The sequence below is a fragment of the Drosophila busckii genome, chromosome 2R (genome assembly GCF_011750605.1).
Source record: "Drosophila busckii strain San Diego stock center, stock number 13000-0081.31 chromosome 2R, ASM1175060v1, whole genome shotgun sequence".
Classification (NCBI taxonomy): domain Eukaryota; kingdom Metazoa; phylum Arthropoda; class Insecta; order Diptera; family Drosophilidae; genus Drosophila; species Drosophila busckii.
The window spans coordinates 9,989,708-10,008,055 of NC_046605.1; the positions used below are offsets into that span (position 1 = coordinate 9,989,708).

Sequence of the window (18,348 nt, forward strand, 5' to 3'; positions counted from 1 at the left end):
TGTGTGTGGGTGTATATAAAGTCAATGTGGCATATATGGTTGCCACACAAATTGACCCAAATAATGATATCAGCTGTGATTTATTTGTTAAGTGCGTGCGGCTCAAGACAAGTGAGCACCACACTGAGTTAATTGCTTTAATGCAATTGTTAATTATTAATTGATATGCCAGCACACACAAACACACACACACACATATATGATGCGTGTGTGTGGAACAGGAAGTTGCAACTTGTGCCTTGTTTGCAGTTATGCTTTGTTAGTTATGCGCATATTGCTCGTAAATAAAACCATTAGCAAGTCTTTAAAATGGGTGTAGTTGACCCATTTTATGTGTGTTGGGGGTGGGTTGGGCTGTGTGCTGGGGTGGCAAGTTCAATGCACAGCTTGAAGCAGTTTATAAATATTTGAATGCAGTCTCAAGTTTAATGGTCACTTCTGCGCCTCAAGCGCCTTAAGGCCACAAGTGAAGCGAGTGAAGTGTCGCGCTGCTGATTATGACACTGACAGCAAACTGTCAGCGCATAGTGTGAGCGGCAATTACAAACAAGATACACACACTCTACATAGATATAGATACAAAGTTGCAGATACGCGCCAAACACAAAAAGATACAAAAGTGCAGGCGAAGCGCACACACAATGCAGCAAATGATAAATGCAGCAACAACAACAACAACAACAAAAACTTGAGTGCTAGCCAACAAAAGCTGATTGCCATGCCGCAGCGCAGCGCGCGTATCTGTTAAGTTTGCTCTATGCATTTGTGTGTGTGTCTGTGTGTGTGTGTCGCTGTCTGTGTTTGTTAGAAAAAGCATCGAGAACAAGTTGCTTGAAGAAATCGCTGCCAGCGTCAACACATCTCTCTGGGCAGTGTAAATGACCTCTCAAGATATCAAGTTGTTGTTGTTGCTGCCAGCAGCGACAGCCGCAATGGCGGCTATTGTTGTTGTTGCTGTTGTGCTTTTGTTGCTGCTGCTGCTGCTGCTGCTAACTAGACTTGCAATTTCCGTCGTAGCGGAAATAAGTTTTTGGCCAAAAACAATTGCAAAAAGTGCCAGAGCGCAGCTACGAAAAAAAAATTAATTAGCAAATGGGCAACAAGTTTTATTGTTTGTGCTTATCTTAGCCATTTTTATCTACTAGCAAACTAATGTAATAAAATATTATTGTTTTTACAACTAAATGTTATTAAACAATGCAGTAAGCAGTAGCTTACGTTCTTTTATATGATGCAGCTTTATTCATAAATCTTTGAACTAATTTGCAGCAGCATAAATGAGAATTTTACAAGATTTAACTGAATTGCTTTTAAATGTTTGTTGGCAGTTAAGTCGATAGTTTTAGTAGCTAGCACTCATCAGCTTTATTTATTATATTATATTTTATATAATATATAAGCTTGTGTATAAATATTAGTGGGCAGAACTCTGCAGCTATAATTAATTACTTAAGAAAATTGAATTTCTGCTAAAAAAGGAAAAATATCCTCCATAAATTTAATAAAAATAAATTAGTGAACTTAATACTGCTATAATATCAAATGAAAAATACTAATATAAAATTAAATGTTTATTACCAACATAATATTAATATTTATTTATTATTATAATGAAGCAAGCCCACGCGTGATTCATAAACATTTTGAGATTAGAGTGAAATAATTATGATGACAAAACTATTGGCGCTTATCAGAGAGAGGAGACCACAAAGGCGAATTGTGCAGCGAGTTTGCTGCCAGCGGAAGCTGAAAATAAAACATAAACAAACAAAAAGCTATTATAAGCAATGGCCCCAGGGGCCAGTTCAAGCCCAAGCCTAAGCCAAAGCCTAAGCGGCGGGTAAACTTTTGCAGCTGGCGAAATGAGAACGCGCATAAGGGCTGGGGCAGGGGCTGGCAGCCAGCTGGGCAAAAGGGCAAGCTAAAAGCCACAAGCGGATCGAGGGGGATCGAGAGAGAGGTGGGTAATTGCAAGACCGGTCTACAATCAACTTCCCATTGCCTTATGAGGTCAGAGAGAGAGACTGCAAAGCACAAATCGTGATGTGATCTACTGCAAATGTAGGCTCGGCTCTTTGCTGTTTCCAGAGATTCACAGAGAATTCTTGGCCAGTAGCAGCAGCCAAATTAACAAATCGTGCATAACTTGTTGCCAGTCTCAGTCCCAGACGAAGCACAAATCATGCAGCGACTGGGAGCAATCCGCATTAAGAAATGTCAAGTTGGGTATTGGAATTCGAGGCTTTGGGAAACAACTAGACGCATGATTTTTTACGCCCTATTTGTCGCTCGTTGTGGTTGCAAGCAGCTGTGGCAAGCGACGGAAGCTGCAGCATGTTGCATGATCGCGCGCCCTGGTTTCTATTACAGGAAGTCAAATTGACAGAGTTCGTCGTCTGGCGGCAGTCTTTGCCCCGTTCGCAGACACTTATTCTAATTGTGCCCCCAAGTTGCAAGCACACGCACGCACACACACACACACACACACACACGTTTACGTCTTGTTGTAATTATGCGTAAATGCGAGCGAGCGACTTCAAATTGTTATAGACAAACAACACTTGCCTGTCAAGACTGCCAGCTGACTTGAGCGTAGCGGGGAGTGGGGAGCGGGGAGGGGAGCGCAGCTTATGAGCGTTTGATAATGTGCGCAGACATGCCAAGGCTTAGCCTATGAATGAGGCTGCTGCTTTCGTAATTGTTTATAGAAAAGGTTATACAAATAAAATATATTTATTTATGTATTGTACCTAAGACAAGCTGCAATTGGCATTAAGTTTTTTATGTAAAGTCAGGCACATTAATTTGCTTTATTAAGCTTAAAACTAACTACTTTATCACAATTAATTTGCTTGTGATTTATATTGTAGTTTTATTAAGTGAATGCAATTATTACATTTTTTTGTATAAATTCATGAATGAAATGGCAAACGCTTTTGTATGCATTAAAAAATATTTGATGAATGTTTATATTTCCGCATTATAAAATTGATCTTTGCCGGCTAATAAACATTTCGTTTAATCATTTTGCATAATTCTTCACATAAAAAATACAAAATATTCTATAATTTATCTGCAAACTTATATATATTTTTTGTAGCTATTGTTGTTTGTGCATATTTTTGTATAATTATTGCAAAATATTTAATAATTTATGTATAGTTTTGCTCAAACTTAAATTTTCTTGTAGCTATTGTCGTTTTTATATATTTTTGTATCATTATTTATATATATTTTTGATTAAATAATTATACAAAATAAAAATTAGATAATTATACAAAAATAAATACAATCAACAATATCTATAAAAATATTGCTGAAATTTAATTTCTTATACATTTTTTGCTTTTGAAATAATTAAAATAATTTAGCAATATTTTTATTAGAAAAACTAATGTCGATCTCAAATAAATAAACTTTATATTTATATTTTATTTATTGACTGTAGTGTATACTCAACTGGCAATTGATTTAAGTCGATATAGTGCACCGATGCTATAATCTAAAGTTCTAAGAGCTACTTGGCTTAAGGCAATGTGTTGACAGCTTGTTTTTGGCTTAAATGGAACTATGAGCTTGGCCAGCATGGAGAGCGGGCTTAGCGGGGCATAGGAGGTGGCAGGCTGCAAGTTAAACGATATGCAGCGGGCAAATCGAACAGCAAAGCCGCATGAGTTTACACTTTCACCACAACAAAAGTAAGAAAAGCAACAGCAGCTGCTGCTGCTGCGGTCAACTGCAAGTGGCGAAAATAAGCGGCGGCTACTTAATGCGAAGCGGGGAGCTTAGCCAGCAACAAGGCGTAGGTTGTCAACGTTCACTGTTGGGTGTTGCTGCTGTTGTTGTTGTTGGGAAAGCGCTGACAGCAGCGTGCGGGGCGCGATCTGTGTTTTCTTTTTTGAGAAAATGCATTTCAAAAGAACTCATCAGACAAACGCTTTGAGTCTGTTAATGATCATAATCTTGAGATTTTCTTGTTGTTTATCTATGTGTTGTTTCTTTATCTGAGCACATGTTTCATTTGTTGCACACACACACACACACACATCTATAGCTTTTTGGGCTGCATTTGCTTTGAGTGCGTCATTAACCCAAATTTCTATAAATATTATTTAGCAATTGAAACAACAAAATGGCATAAAAAGCGTTGCATGTGCTCTCAATTTATGTTTAGATAATAAAATATATATTTTCACAGCCAATTGTTGAACAAATATAAATATTTTTTACTCGCCAAGCATGTGGTCTGTTTAATGTTTATATCTTATCAGCCAACTCAGTTTAGTTGTCAGACACGAGTTCTGAACGTTGTTGCTGCAATCGATTATCGATCGAAAGTTATCAACGACGGCCCCAAAGTAGCGCAAAGCAAATTTCGCAATACGCCCACCCAAAAATGCTTAATATGTAAACAAAGCAGCGCCCAAAAATAAAAGTTTATGTCTGTTAATAAACTTTTAGCACATACAGCGCTCCCAACTGTTTAATCGTTTAGAAAATTGTATGAGATAACAGCCGCTCTATATAAACAACTTGTAACAAATTGTTGTAGATAAGTTTATTGATTTTGCTGCCGGGTTAATAAAAATACATTTGAGGCTTGACCAATTCACTTTACTTTGTAGTTTATAAATTTTAGCATTTGGCTTATTAATGCTAAGCATTTGCATTAACACATGTCTGCAGTTTATTTATTAGAATGTGCTGCATGTTAACAAGTTAATAATCAGCACTAATTGTTTTTGCAACTAAACTTAAAGATTGACACAAATCTACAGACAACTCTGCACCGTTAGACGCGCATATGTTATTCCTTTTATTATTATTATTAGCTATATGTGTTTAGCTAGACAGTTTTCTTTTCTTTATCTAACTTTTGCGCATGTTTTTTGTTATTTTCACTCGCTCTGGCGCTTTTCTAAGCCGCATTCTCTTGGCCTCAAAAACAAAATAAAGATTTCTATGCTTAAGTACACACAACATGTGCAGCTGTATGCGTGTGTGTGTGTGTGTGTTTGTCAGTCTGTCCATCTGCTTACTACTGTTTGCTTTAACTTGAAAGCATTTGCAAGTTAGCTCAAGTCGATTAATGGGCTGAAGCGCAAACTCATTGGCAACAAGCAAAAGAGAGAGAGAGAGAGAGAGAGAGAGAGAGCACACCTTGAGTCTTAATTAGTTGCAGCGACTTTGCTTAATTTAATGTCAAGTTCTTGGTACGCAAAAAGTAGCAGCCAGCGCTGTTAAAAAAGTAGCATAAAATAGCAGTAGCCAAACAGTGTTGCTCAACCAAGTTTTGCATTTAGTATTAAAACTAGCAACGCTTACTAATGTTTTTCCATTTAATTATTAATTGATAAGCACTAATTTGTAATGCAATTAATATAATTTATTTATTTATTGCCAGCTGTATTAACTCGATAAAATTCCATTAGTATGCGCGCGTTCAACTTTTGACATTCTCGAACGCATTAAAAACAAAAACTTTTGCTTTTAATGAGCTTTCATTTGAGTATCGAGAGAAGTTTTAACACAACGCTCATTAGCCACAGCTATGAGTTGTGTAGGCTTTAAAGCCTCTCCTTTAATCTTTTGACTGCTTTTGTATAGATTTATTCATAGAGACACCCATGCAATGAAAATGAAAACGAAATCGAAAAATACATAAAGTTTTTTTTTTTTTTGGGCTATTGCGAGTGGGTGCTGAAGCCAGACGGCCAAAACAAATGCAAATCCATTCATTCAGTTTTAGCCGATTTGAAGGCACAGTTGTTGTTGTTGTTGTTGTTGTTGCTGCAAGCGTTGCATGCAGCTTTTGCCAAATGTATTGCGTTGGCGTATGCAAACAACTAACAAACAAACACACACACACACACAGTTAAATTTTCTTTAAGTGTATAATTAAAAATTACATGGCTCACAGCAGCAACAACAACAACAACAACAACAAAGTTGCATGCGTGCTTACGTAAATATTTTTGTTGTTGTTGTTGCCTTTCATTTGCAATCGCTTTTTTAGGCTAGAGCTCAAAGCAGAACGGAGAAGCAGCAGCAGCGCAGCGGCAGCGGAGCAGAGAACAGCGTAAAGCACAAAATTTACTTTGCCTGCTGGCTGCGTTTTTACACTGTGACAAATTTTATAGCTGCATGCAGCGCAAGCTTAACATTAAAAATAAAATTAGTTATGTGCAAAATATAAAAAATATATTTTTTATGTTAAGACGTTAAGCTTTGAAATTTGGCAACATTTTTTATAAATTTATTTGCTACTTTTTTGTGTGTGTGTGTGTGTGTATTTTATACAATTGCAGTTTTGTTTGCTTGTTGATACAGCCGCAGCCACAGGCCATAAAGCAGACACACACATATGTATGCATGCATGTGTGTATGTGTGTGTGTGTGTGTCTGTGTTTGTTTTGGTCTCACTAAACAAGCATAAGCATTTAGTTAAAGTATAACAACAAGCCAAACAAACCCAAAAGTTATTTTTGCTGCCCAGCAGCTGTTGATTTTACCCCCTCCCCTCCCTTCGCTTCCACTCTCTTTCACGCTATTTGTTGCTCTCAGCACAGGTGCAGCTTTTTTTATGCTTTATCTGGCTTGCAGATTGGGTTACCAGTGGCATCTCAGATAACGCAGCGCAGCGCGGTAGGCTTAAGCCTTAAGACATTCCAGCGCATATCATATTTGTTAAGATAGAATAGCTAACGGAACTCGAAACTAGCGGGCAGCAGCAGCAGCAGCCATGCATATTTGTCTGCATAAACAATTGCAAACTTGAATAAATCATATTAACAGCTAGAGAAATTCTAAACGCGTCTCGCCTTATCAATGCGAAAGTCGTTTGAAAGGTATGCCAAGCCTCAAAGACAGACAGGCAGACAGACAGACCAGACACTGAGACTTTAATGATAAGACAAACAGCAGCAATAACAATAACATTCAAAGCAGAATGCTGTAAGTACAACAACAAAACATAGAAAATTCTAATTAAACATTTACAGTTCCTACAGTTGACAACTGACGGCGTAACGTGCGCTTACGTTTCCTGCTCTGATTACGCCGTAGACACAGACACACACACACACACATACTTATTGCTGCATTGGAGACATGAAAGCAGTTCAACCCCAAAATGTTCATATCATACCCCCAAAGTTATGAATAAAAAGGCTGCAAACTAACAAAGTTGTTCACAAACTGTAATTTGTTATGTGCTGTGCTTATGCATAATGAACTAAAGTCAATGAACTTTACAGTTGAAGATGCTTTGCTTGATTGCACGCCAACGCCAAATTGATTATGCGCTATTTGATTGATGTTGAAAAACAAAGTTTGCCAGCTTTGTTTTCACTGTAGTTCTCGTGTCGTGTCGTGTCACGAGCAACTTCACAGCGTCCGAAGTACCTGCACGTGCGCAAATAGCGCGACAACTTCAAAAAGGAAGCACACACACACACATACACAGTACTGACTGTTGTTGTTGTTGTGTTGTTGGCCATGAAAGGAGTTTTTGTTGTACTGGAATAGGCACTGGAAGGCCTTGAATACTTTCATCTCCTTTGTTTGTTTGTTTGTTTGTGTTTATGTCTGTCTGTGTGTATAAACTGGAAGCTGTGATAAGACAGCCAAGCACTTTAGGCTTTATTTTCTACAACAATTTTGCAATTAGCCCACTTGATTTGATACTTACATAAAAGAAAATGCATACAATGAATGCAGCCAACTCTCGACTCGACTCGACTCGACTCAAGCGGCGCTGTCAATGATGTTTGTATGTATTTGCCAAATGCATCCCAATTGCACTTTCGTTTCGTTTGATGCTGTGTCCCTCTCTTTCGCTTTTGCTGCTGCCTTCTGCAAACAATTAAACAGCGTTTCCTCCCCGCACCACTTTAACCGGTGCGTGTGTGTGTCTGTGTATTTGTCACGGTTGTTCTTGTTGTTGGGCTGCAGCAGCGCATTCCAGGCGGCAAAAGCGCACAAAAGCAAAGGAGAGCAGAGAGTCCTGTGCGTGCCCGTGCCCCCGTCGTCGTCGTCGTCCTCTCTGGCCCTTGGTTCACTGCTGTTGATTTGATATTGGGCTTTGGCCTCTGCCTCTGCTTTGTGTTTATAACAAACTACCCTGTCGGCGACGCCGGCGTTTTGGTTGATCCTTCCACAGTTGTTGTTATTATTATTCTTGTTGTAGACATTACACACACTCAACTACACACACAAAAACACTCGCGCTCACACACACACTCTCTCTCTCTCTCTCTCTCTCTCTGTCTAACTTGCACACAATGACAGACGTTTGAACACAGTTGTGTGTGTGTGTGTGAGTTTGCAATTGCATAAAATTATTCACTTTCAATTTAAAAAGGTGCACATCTTTTGCCGTTTATTCACTTCCTCTATCGCTCTCTTTCTTTCTATGCGAACCCCGTAGAAAACAGTTAAGTGCTGTCCTCTCGCCGCCGTAGAACAGTTATTTTTAGCGCGATTTGCTTTGATTTTCGCCGTTATTTAATCCAATTGTATACACTTGCGTTGCAGACAGCAAACAAAAAAAATTGGACCAGCGGCAAATTACTTTAGCAAGACACAGACTCAATTCTTTGCAAAATTCTAGTCGATTTCAAGCGTTTTACACTTTAACGAGCACTTAAATAACAATTTTCTTTGCTATTTTCTGACACTTATTATTCGTTTACACTTTTTTTAAAACCGCGGTTTCAGCAATTATGTTTCTAGTTCGATGACTCGACCGCACGCACGTACGAATACTATTTCATACAATTTATTTACTTTTTGCTTATATTAAAAACAAAAACACCCGCACAAAAAGCGACAACCTCCGCGTTCGACACTAATTTTAAAAATGCTCTTTCTCCCTCACTCGATTCTGCCATTAGAGATGGAACAGAGTATTTAATAGTGTTAGGTAACAGCGGAAAATAACATTAGAGCAGTGCAACTAGGAAAATGTATAAGTGCGAGCGATAAATTGGCGAGTATCATCTACAATAATATTGTTTGACGTGCGTGCGCAACTATCATCTAGCATACTTTATTTTTTCCCAGAGCATGGCAACACTGCGCAAAAGGTCAGCTGTTTCAACAATCAGCCACCCACCACAAACTCTTTTCGATTGCAGTAAATGCGCGGCAAGAAGACAAATTTCGAATGATCACTTATTAAAGTTACTGTATAATTTATCTACATTAGTTTATTGTCGCCTAAAATGTATAAATATTTACAAAGCACTATTAAACCTACGCTATAAATCTTAGGTATAATTTTTAAAATCACACATTTTCATTTCTGAATTTTGGCGGTGCACACAAGTGAACTTCATCACCTGTGTGCCCTAGAGTGGCACATAAAAGCTCCAACAACCATTGCTCTAACTACGTGGGTGTTTGCGCAGCTCGCGATGTGGATGGTGCCGTTTCCAACGCGCTTATCGTGATTGCAACTGGTGCTCCAACAGGACTTGTGTGCGGATCAAGCTCCGAATATGGCGGTGCTGGCAAAGCAGCAATACCAATTGGGCCGCTGTCCATTGGAGTTACTGCTACTGCTGGCAACGCCGATGTCGGCGCCGCGGCTGCCGTGGGCGAGGTTAGATTACACATACGCATCACTTCGTCATAGCTGGGCAACTCTTTATCATCCTTCTCCAGCTGCTCACGTATGCGAGCGGCCTCCGGACTGTTGGGCTCAATGTAGAATATATCGGCATAGTTATTGTGTTGCCGTCCCAGCTCCGCAGTATTCTGACGATCTGCAAATAGAAAGGTGTGTCTGCTGTTAGTTAAACGCAATTAATTAAAATTCTAGATTGGAATACCAAGTCTAGCGCGCTGTTGTCGTTGTTGTCGCTGGCGATTCAACAACCTGGACTGGTGCATACGCTTAGCCAGCTAATAAAACAAATTTAGTCATTAAATTATATTGCTCGCACAGCATTAGAAGGTCTAATTACAAATATAAGCTGACTTATGATCAAGGCGGCGAACAGGAAGCCCAACGCCAGCACCAAATTGGTTGTTAGACTCATATTGCGACTGTTACTAAAACTCAAGTGTTAAGCCAAACCAAAACACATGATGATTGACAATAATATCAAGGCGAAATTGCTGCTTGAGCGATTAGATAAACCAAATTCTATATGCTATAACTTATTGAATTTGTTACTTTTGGCACACGTTACCATTAACAATGAACATCGGCTGGCGACGACGACCCTGGTCACGACCACAACCATGACGCGGTGGACAGATTCTAGCCAGTGTGCGACTCTTGAAGCGCACATGGAAGCAGACGACGGGTATGCAGCAGCAAAAGAAGATCACCGCGAGCAAATAGATGCCAGCCTGCAAGCCAAATTCGCTGGCCCAGTTCATGCTAAGTAGTTAGTGTGCGTTACATACAAGAGTAAATGCTATACTAAACACCACAAAATGGCAAAAAACAAATAATAAATTTGTAGTTGTATTAAAGCTAGCACTGGTTTCAGTGTTGCGATAAGATTAAACACATTCCCATAAACACCTACGCAATTTGATAAAAAGAAGTTTGCTAAACGCACTAACACCCACTCAGCTTCAAATTAGATATGGACACGAACCTTTTTGCAAAATGAGAAACAAGTGCGAGCCCAAGAAAAAACAAGGATCTCAAAGCCAAAATACTATGGTATTGGACTTGGCTGCAGCGCAGTAATGAAGGATAAACTGAATATGAACTTACGGCGACTTCTCGTACGCTTGGGGCAACATAGCTTGACCACACAGAAGACGAAAGTCTAGGAAAAGATTTGTCAATTTATATGCTTATCTTAATAGATTACAGTTACCTGCACTATCATAAACGTTGTAACGCTAACGATGAAGAACAATGTGAAATACAAAAGCGGACCCGCTACCATTTTGCAGCCAGCTCAGCAAAAAACTAACTGAAGCGACTGAGAGAAAAGTAGAATAGCTAGCGAAAAGTCTTATCAGAGCTACATCGGGTTTGACATATAGATATATTTAAGTGTGCTACTTAGCTGACGCTAGAAGAAATCTTGGTTAAACATACCAGGAAGATCTTGCCGCACAATATTCCGATTTGGGCATTTGGAGAGGCACGCCCAAAGCAGAAACTTGAAAAACAAATATATTTATATAGCTGTAAGAGCGATTTGCTGATTTATTACCAGCAAGAGGTACAGGAAAAAGAAAAACACTGTGAGTGGTAAAATAAATACGCCGTTCATACTAAAGCGTTTGAATTAACTTTAAACACTGACTGCCTATCAATAAAAACTTGAGCTATTAACAATTGGCTAACAAGTGAAGCCAACATATAGACTTGATTAGATTAGTTACGCGAGTCATTAGAACTAGAAGAGATCTGGGTTAAACGTACCAGGAAGATTAGTATTTCGCTGTGTATTCCGATTAGGGCGCTTTAAGATGCACCTCCAAAGCAGAAACTTGAAAAAAATATATATTTTTATATAGCTGTATGCGCGATTGACTGACTTATTACCAGCATCAGGTACATCAAAAAGAATGCCACAATTGCTGGTATAAAAAATACGATGGACATTTTTGTTTATACCAGAGCGTTTGAATTAACTTTGGACACTGACTGGCTTTCAATAAAAACTTGAGTTAATAACAATTGTTGCCAAATATTTGATTTGATTAGATAAGCTAAGTGATATCTTAGTTAAACATACCATGTTCAGTATTCCGACTTGGGCGCTCTATGCCGCAGCATTTCTTAAAGCACCACCAAAGCAGAAACTTGAAAAATAAATGTATTTATATAATTGTCTGCAAGAGCGATTGATTGATAAGTTACCTGCAACAGGTAGTAAACAATGGGAAACACTATGACAAACACAAAGAATAGTAAAAATACTGGTACAAAAATTTCGCCGGCCATTTTTGCTTAAACCAGAACGTTTGAATTAACTTTAGGCACTGACTGCCTATCAATGGCACTAAGAAGTGAAATTACCGATTGCCTTATAAGTGTTGCCAAAATCTTGATTTGATTAGATTAAACCTACCGATTGCCGTTCCTGCTTGACACGCCTCATAGCAGATCCAAACGATAAGCCGCAGACAAAAGCAAACCAACATGCAACAGAATAGTAAACTAAACAGACCCGTAAACATTGCCATTATTTCTGGCATATTAACGAATGAATTTCATTTAAATATAAATGTGACTAGAAGTATATATTTATTTTTTTTTTGTTTTTTGTCAACCAACACACACAATAGCCGCGGCCAACTGTGCTCTGCTATTTTTAAGTTGAGCGCTTTTCTCAATTATTTAAAACAACTCGCAGCACTTGACTTACGCATTTATCGTCTGATAAGAGAGTTCAGACTGATAAGATAAGCTTTGCCACACTCTGTCCACATATGTTGCAAGTACAAGCCATTAAAACAAAAATATGAGAGCCCAGCAAGAATCAGACGCTCCACACCACGGAAGCTAACAAAAAATATAAATTAATGCAAAGACAAAGCTCGCATGTGGCTAATTAATTGTTACACAAGCCGCCAAGACAAAACAAAAGCACATTTTAATGTATGGCCAGCACGGGCTATTAAAGTGTGTGGCGCTTGAAAACTCTTATGCCATATTAAAGGCGGAAAAGCGATTTTCACATGCTCAACGTGGGTTATTTTCAATGTCAAATTATACAGAGCAATTGTATGGGTTTGGATAGAAGTGGTAGGAAGTACTTGCAGCTGATAAACTAATGTAAATATAAAAATAATGTAATTAATAAATTCCAAAGGCTTCTAACTAATTAAAACTTTTATGCGTGAACTGATTGTAAGTGAAATTAATGAAGTGTGAGCAACAATGATATGGGAGCAGAATCAGAGCAATACTTGGGAGTACAAGTTGTGGTTCTAGTTACAGCTGTGAGCCACATTAATATATATTCTTAAAAGACATAGCTCACTATCAACAAGATTGTAATCCGGTTGACTACAATATATATAAGTTAAAGACAATATTGACATAGAAGCAATGCAGGAAATGGAGGCCATGTAGGTTTAAATTAATTCTCAAGCCCTACATTGCAGATTCAGTTGAGTAATTAATTTCTTGCCTTAACTTCAATATTAAATCAGCCTGCACTTAACTCGACAGCACTGTTTACAGCGTCTTATTCTATCGATTGCAGTCGACTGTACTTGCCGAGCTTAATAAAATATAAAAATAAGTTGTTGAGGCATCCGTTCATTGATAAAAATAAGTACTAGTCTTTAATACGATGCACTTCAACGCTGAGTCGAAAATATACTTTAAATAAAATGTCATTTGGGCGTTTAAAGTTTCGTTAATTGTTAAACTGTTGTAAATTATGTTATCGAATAAATTTTTTAATACTCGGCTGCACTAATAGAGTGGACACCTGTCTAGTGTCTAGACATATAGAGTATCGGTCAAGCGTTATTATATTGAAAGTGATCTGATCTGATCAATCACTGGAGGCGGTCAACATGTGAGCTTTTGGCTTGTTAATCCAACATACGCACCGTTGGCGGCACAGTGGGCGCGCGTTGATAACTCTTATCAGGGGATACAAATCATAATTAAGCTCATGAATCAGCGGAGGCACAGTTCAATGTATTCTCTCTCTCACCTGCATCGGTGGCACCAGGTGGATCAATGCGTATTTGTTGCAGCACACGGGGCGGGCCACGCCTACGCGGATTCTGTGACAAGGGCACCGGACGATCAACAATCGGCTTATGTTTAAAACACACACAACACATCTAATTGTAATTGACAAAATGTGTAATTAGCAAAGTGAGAAACTGAAGTTCGAACTTGCACTTACACGCACTAAAATGCAAATGATAACGACCACAATGATATAGACTATGGTGAGGCTCCAATCGACAGGCATTTTTGCTCAATAAAAAACACACACATGGAGCACGGACGTTAGTTGGGAGTTCGTTGCGCGCAAGAAACTTTTTTATAATGACAAACGCCCAATGGACACAAACGGGGCAAGCAACGATAAAAAATAATAAAACTTAATCTTATCGGCAATGGGTGGTGGGCTGGGTGTGATTAATATTTCTATTAAGTATTTATAATTGACGCGTCACTAAACACTAAACAAAGTTGCGCAGCGTGACTTCGAGTCAATAATTCAACTAATATTACGCATACGCACCATGAACATTGCTAAGCTCCAACGAACTGTTGTTGTCGACACTTGAACGTTTATGATTGTGCATGGCTTTGTACCAGAGCTAAGCATAAGAGAAACATCAAATGTCAGCATGATATAGCTAAGCACCAACTTACGCCAGATATGAGCAGTACCAACACTACTATATATATTATATCGTTCAGATACATTTGCTGGCTGCAATGGGTGTAAGCGTACTGAATTGAGCAATGCTAAAAGTTGGCAAACGCCAACTGTAAGTGGATTATATAGTGTAGTGTCTGCTATCTAATCAATGCTATAGCTTTTACGATCCACAGATATAGACTATATCTCACTCTGTCTCGCTTACCCTCAAGTGCCAATCGCAGCATAACTTCGCGTTGCAATAAAACACGCTGCTGCCATTGCTCCAGACGCAGTTTAATATATAGATAGCATTCCTTTAAAACAATTATTGATTAACTGTGCTTCAAACAAGTTGCAAGCTCAAACGCTGCTTACCCGCACCATTAATGCCACCACGACGCCAATGATCATGCCACAGAGCCAAAATTCTGTGTACATCAGATGTGTTTTATTTGTTTTCAATTTGGTTATATTTATTGTAGTATATACAATACTTTATAAATATTTCTAGTTGGACTTTAAAGCAGCAAGCTACTTGCTAAAAACACAAGCAAGCTTTACTTTATTATAATTTGGATAAGTTTGAAACCAATATGCAATATATTTTTGATTTATATTAAATTGAAAGTAGAAACTTTCGACTAATCAAAAATTAGACATAAAATTGGAATTTCTTGCGCATTGTTTTATTTAGCTAACTCTTAGTTACGCTTCATGATTTTAATTAAATTATTGCGCTTACCGTTGGCTCGACTTAAGCTGACACGCTGCTCCTGTTGCGATCCTCTGCAAGCCTGCCAGAGCACCTTGCAAGCAAAGAAACAAATTCCAAAGCTCAAATACTGTTAGCAAATCCTAACAGAGAGCTGCAACCATCACAAAATCAATTAAACAACATTGAATTGTTTACTATGACTCAATCGAATGATGGTTTTAAATAATTTTCCATTGCATTCAATTAAATGTTGGAATGCATTCATTTTATAGTAATCTGAACTTCAATTTAGTTGATGTAAATGACGATTGCAGCTCTCTGAATGTTCTGCTCACCCATGTGAGTAGCACAAGGAAAGCTATGAAGCTAGCTATGAACTGCAACCATACACCTGCCAACATTTTGTTGTCACGAATTTCACAATACTAACGGTGGATTTGTAGCTTTGGCTTATATATGGCATAAATTTATGTTTATCTAATCGTTTTGTTTGAATCAAATAACACAACTAAAAGTACGCGAGGGATTTTTTTTATGAAAGCTTACCCTGATGCGCTGGGTCCAAGAATTTCAAAGCAAACTTGAATAGAAAACATTACTATTAACTAAGAGCAAATTAAATAGTCGCTAATTCTTACCCAGCATAGTAAATATATAGCAGCGTATATAAAAATTATGGCGAAAACAAACGTTAACATTTTCAATGAAAGCACATTGCAGCCAAAAGTTCAACTAACTTGAATGTCTTAAATGCGACTAATTCGTTTAAAAAAAAACCTCCTTATCGTGCTCAAGCGAATAATCGTTGTTTTTATCAGACATACACTTGGTATAACACTTAAGTTCAAGCTGCAGCAACAACTCACCCACGGGCACTTGATTTATGCAGCATAAACTCCAATAGCGAAATGGTCCCAGATAAGTCTTGAATAGGCAGATAAAACCAACTTTAAAATCCAGCTAACTGTCTCTAAGTATTTTGGCTTGAAACTCACCCGAAACAGTATAAGCATTATAAGCAGAAATGTTACTAGATAATACCATTCCATAAGCTCCATTCTATAAAAGTAGAAACTAACTTGGCTGCTGGCTTAGCAATGAATGCGGCGGAGGCTGTGCGAGCAGCTAATATCAACGCTGCTTAGCTTGCGATAAAAATCAAAATTAAGCAAACAAACAAGATAAGTTAAAATAGCTATTTTCCACTTAGTCTAATACTATAACAAAACAGAAACTGTTTACTTTGCTTATCTAGTTATATGGCTTACCAATTGTGCTGCTTGCGGCAAGTCGCGTTAACTTTTTGTATGCCTTGGCCAGTATCTTTGGAAAAGTTATTTTTGCAATTATATATTTTTAGCATTTCATGTGCTTACCCAGGCAAAAAAACATGTCATTAAAATGAAGACTGCGAGCACAATTAAACCGTCCTCCGCCATATGCACAGATATTGTAAATAAAAGTCAAGTGAGCCACATTCTCAACGAGCACACGACTCGTAAATATTATCTAATCGACAAGTGATTAGAGCAAAAGTAGAATAGGAGTAAAACAATTGACTTGCTGGTTTTTGTTCTTGGCAATTTAAGACAGTTTGATTTTAATTGCAAACGCATCTGCTGAATTTGATTACAACTGGGGAAACGCTTTGGTAAAGATCTCTAAGCATGCGTAGCTTAAGTAAAGTCTAAAACAAGCAAGTTTATTATGAAAGTAAAAGAGCAACAAACAAACTGCAAGTCATTGCTTATCGATTCCGTTTATTGGAGAATTATTCATCAACACCAAAGCTAATTTTGCAAGCAACCAACAGATCTAAGCACGAATTTCCTAATATTCTGCTTATGGAAACTCTTGTACATTTTATATTCTATTGAATATATTTTTTAATCCTTGACTTAACACAAGTTTAACATTTAAATAGCCACAGCCATAAGTGTAGTCAATCATTTGAATTCTTGCTCTACTCACCGAATTAAATTTGTTCATTAAGCCTATAATATAGTTTGATTAAACTTATGCGGCATTGTTAATAAATTAATTTATCATAGCTGCAAATAAATTATCTTATCTCTGCCCAAACTAAATACGTCACTAGCCATAGCTAATTGCAAGACAACTGACAGTTGAGCTTAACAATTGAATTAAGTGCCGAAGATTCTTTGCAATATTTTGCTTCTTAGTTTTAAAATGTACGAAGCGCTGCTTAAGCAAGTTAATAATACTTTATTATATAGAAGTAGAAACAAAAGCCACTACAAATTCTGATGTCTTACTTTTTGAACTTTTCCGTTTTATGCACTAAGAGCCATAAGCTTGTTTTCAATGGAACTTGGAGCTTACCTATGGTTCTGTTTCTGCCTGTAGTACGCTGTCTTGAGCTTCGATTTCTACGCGCATCGTTTTTGCAGGAGCTTATTATAATCTTGGCAAGGAAGAAACTCTGGATTAGCCACAGCTCGAATTACTTGAGCGTACGCTTCGCTTACCCATATGAAAAATATGAATATAAAAAAAATCATAGTAAATACATCCCAAGTGTTCATGTTGCTTTAATCCCTTGCACTACAAACTTGCTGGAAAGCTTTATGTCAACTGCTGGAATTATAATTGTGACGAGTTCTATATGCATACATCAATTGATAAAAGCTATTTATAGTGAATCATATCGCATAAATACATTATCTAATCACAACAAAGAGCTTTCAAAGCACTTGAAAGCGCACTCAAAGCTTGCAACAGCTGTTATGCAAGCTTTATGCTTGCTGTTGGCTACGACTAGCAGCAGCAGAAAGCGTAAGATAGTAAGCACTACTAGACTTCAAAGCAATTGATTACTTACTGTTAGCTCGACGTCGATTTGCGTTTACAAATGCCAATAAGCCAATCTGTAAAAAAAAGATTTGGATGTGCGCATCATTTTTGTTTAAACTCTTGTAATGCTCACCTTAATAAATATAAATACGGCCATCAGCAAAAATATAATACAAATATATAGTCCTATGGCCATTTTAGAGACAGAGAAAAAACTGAAAATGACAGTCAGCTGCTTTAACTGTTTGTTTACAGTAGCCAATTATGAATCGAACTGAATTGCGCTGCTTACAAAAAATAAAAATGGGCACGCGCGATAAGCAGACACTTTTTATTTTTTATAGATGCCAATATAATCGTACAATTCGTGTGTTATCGGTTAAATAGATTATGTTTGCGACAGCCCAAATTATTGTAGGTTGTACTTTTTAATTATAACAGCCACAATGGCAAAGAGTTTTAAAGGTCAAAGTAATTGATACACAAACAAAGCAAATA

The 18,348-nt window shown here is 37.7% G+C and overlaps 2 protein-coding genes across 40 annotated transcripts in view; both read right to left on the minus strand.

Moving 5' to 3' along the window:
• The window catches only part of LOC108596490 (AF4/FMR2 family member 4), a 36,999-nt gene extending 28,160 nt beyond the window's left edge, over positions 1–8,839 (minus strand). For 24 of the 25 annotated variants that reach the window (XM_017982282.2, XM_017982281.2, XM_017982287.2 and 21 more), the window contains exon 1: positions 7,691–8,839. The gene's annotated coding sequence lies outside the window, so the exon portion shown is untranslated. The remainder of the gene's footprint in view (positions 1–7,690) is intronic. The other variant, XM_017982299.2, reaches the window with a different exon arrangement.
• A 353-nt stretch (positions 8,840–9,192) lies between these two features.
• On the minus strand, positions 9,193–18,061 carry LOC108597604. 15 transcript variants are annotated; one of them, XM_017984241.1, is made up of 3 exons: positions 17,984–18,061; positions 17,879–17,924; positions 9,193–9,767 (listed from the first exon to the last, which is right to left on the minus strand). In XM_017984241.1, exons 1-3 carry the CDS (start codon positions 18,044–18,046, stop codon positions 9,391–9,393), a joined length of 486 nt encoding a protein of 161 aa, XP_017839730.1. In that variant the 5' UTR covers positions 18,047–18,061; the 3' UTR covers positions 9,193–9,390. The 15 variants fall into 15 exon arrangements, with proteins under 15 accessions (XP_017839730.1, XP_017839721.1, XP_017839729.1 ...); XM_017984232.1 differs by lacking the exons at positions 17,879–17,924; positions 17,984–18,061 and adding exons at positions 17,380–17,461; positions 17,526–17,613; XM_017984240.1 differs by lacking the exons at positions 17,879–17,924; positions 17,984–18,061 and adding exons at positions 16,305–16,359; positions 16,413–16,488.
• Positions 18,062–18,348: the final 287 nt, after the last annotated feature.

Excerpts from the sequence above, each read along its gene's own strand:
- LOC108597604 (XM_017984227.1), bottom strand. The coding sequence starts at position 13,919 with ATGCCTGTCGATTGGAGCCTCACCATAGTCTATATCATTGTGGTCGTT. Across the intron at positions 13,786-13,850 it reads TCATTTGCATTTTAGTGCGT|ATGTGTTGTGTGTGTTTTAA; the intron begins GTAAGTGCAAGT and ends AATTACAATTAG. Across the intron at positions 9,768-13,652 it reads ACCTGGTGCCACCGATGCAG|ATCGTCAGAATACTGCGGAG; the intron begins GTGAGAGAGAGA and ends TTCTATTTGCAG.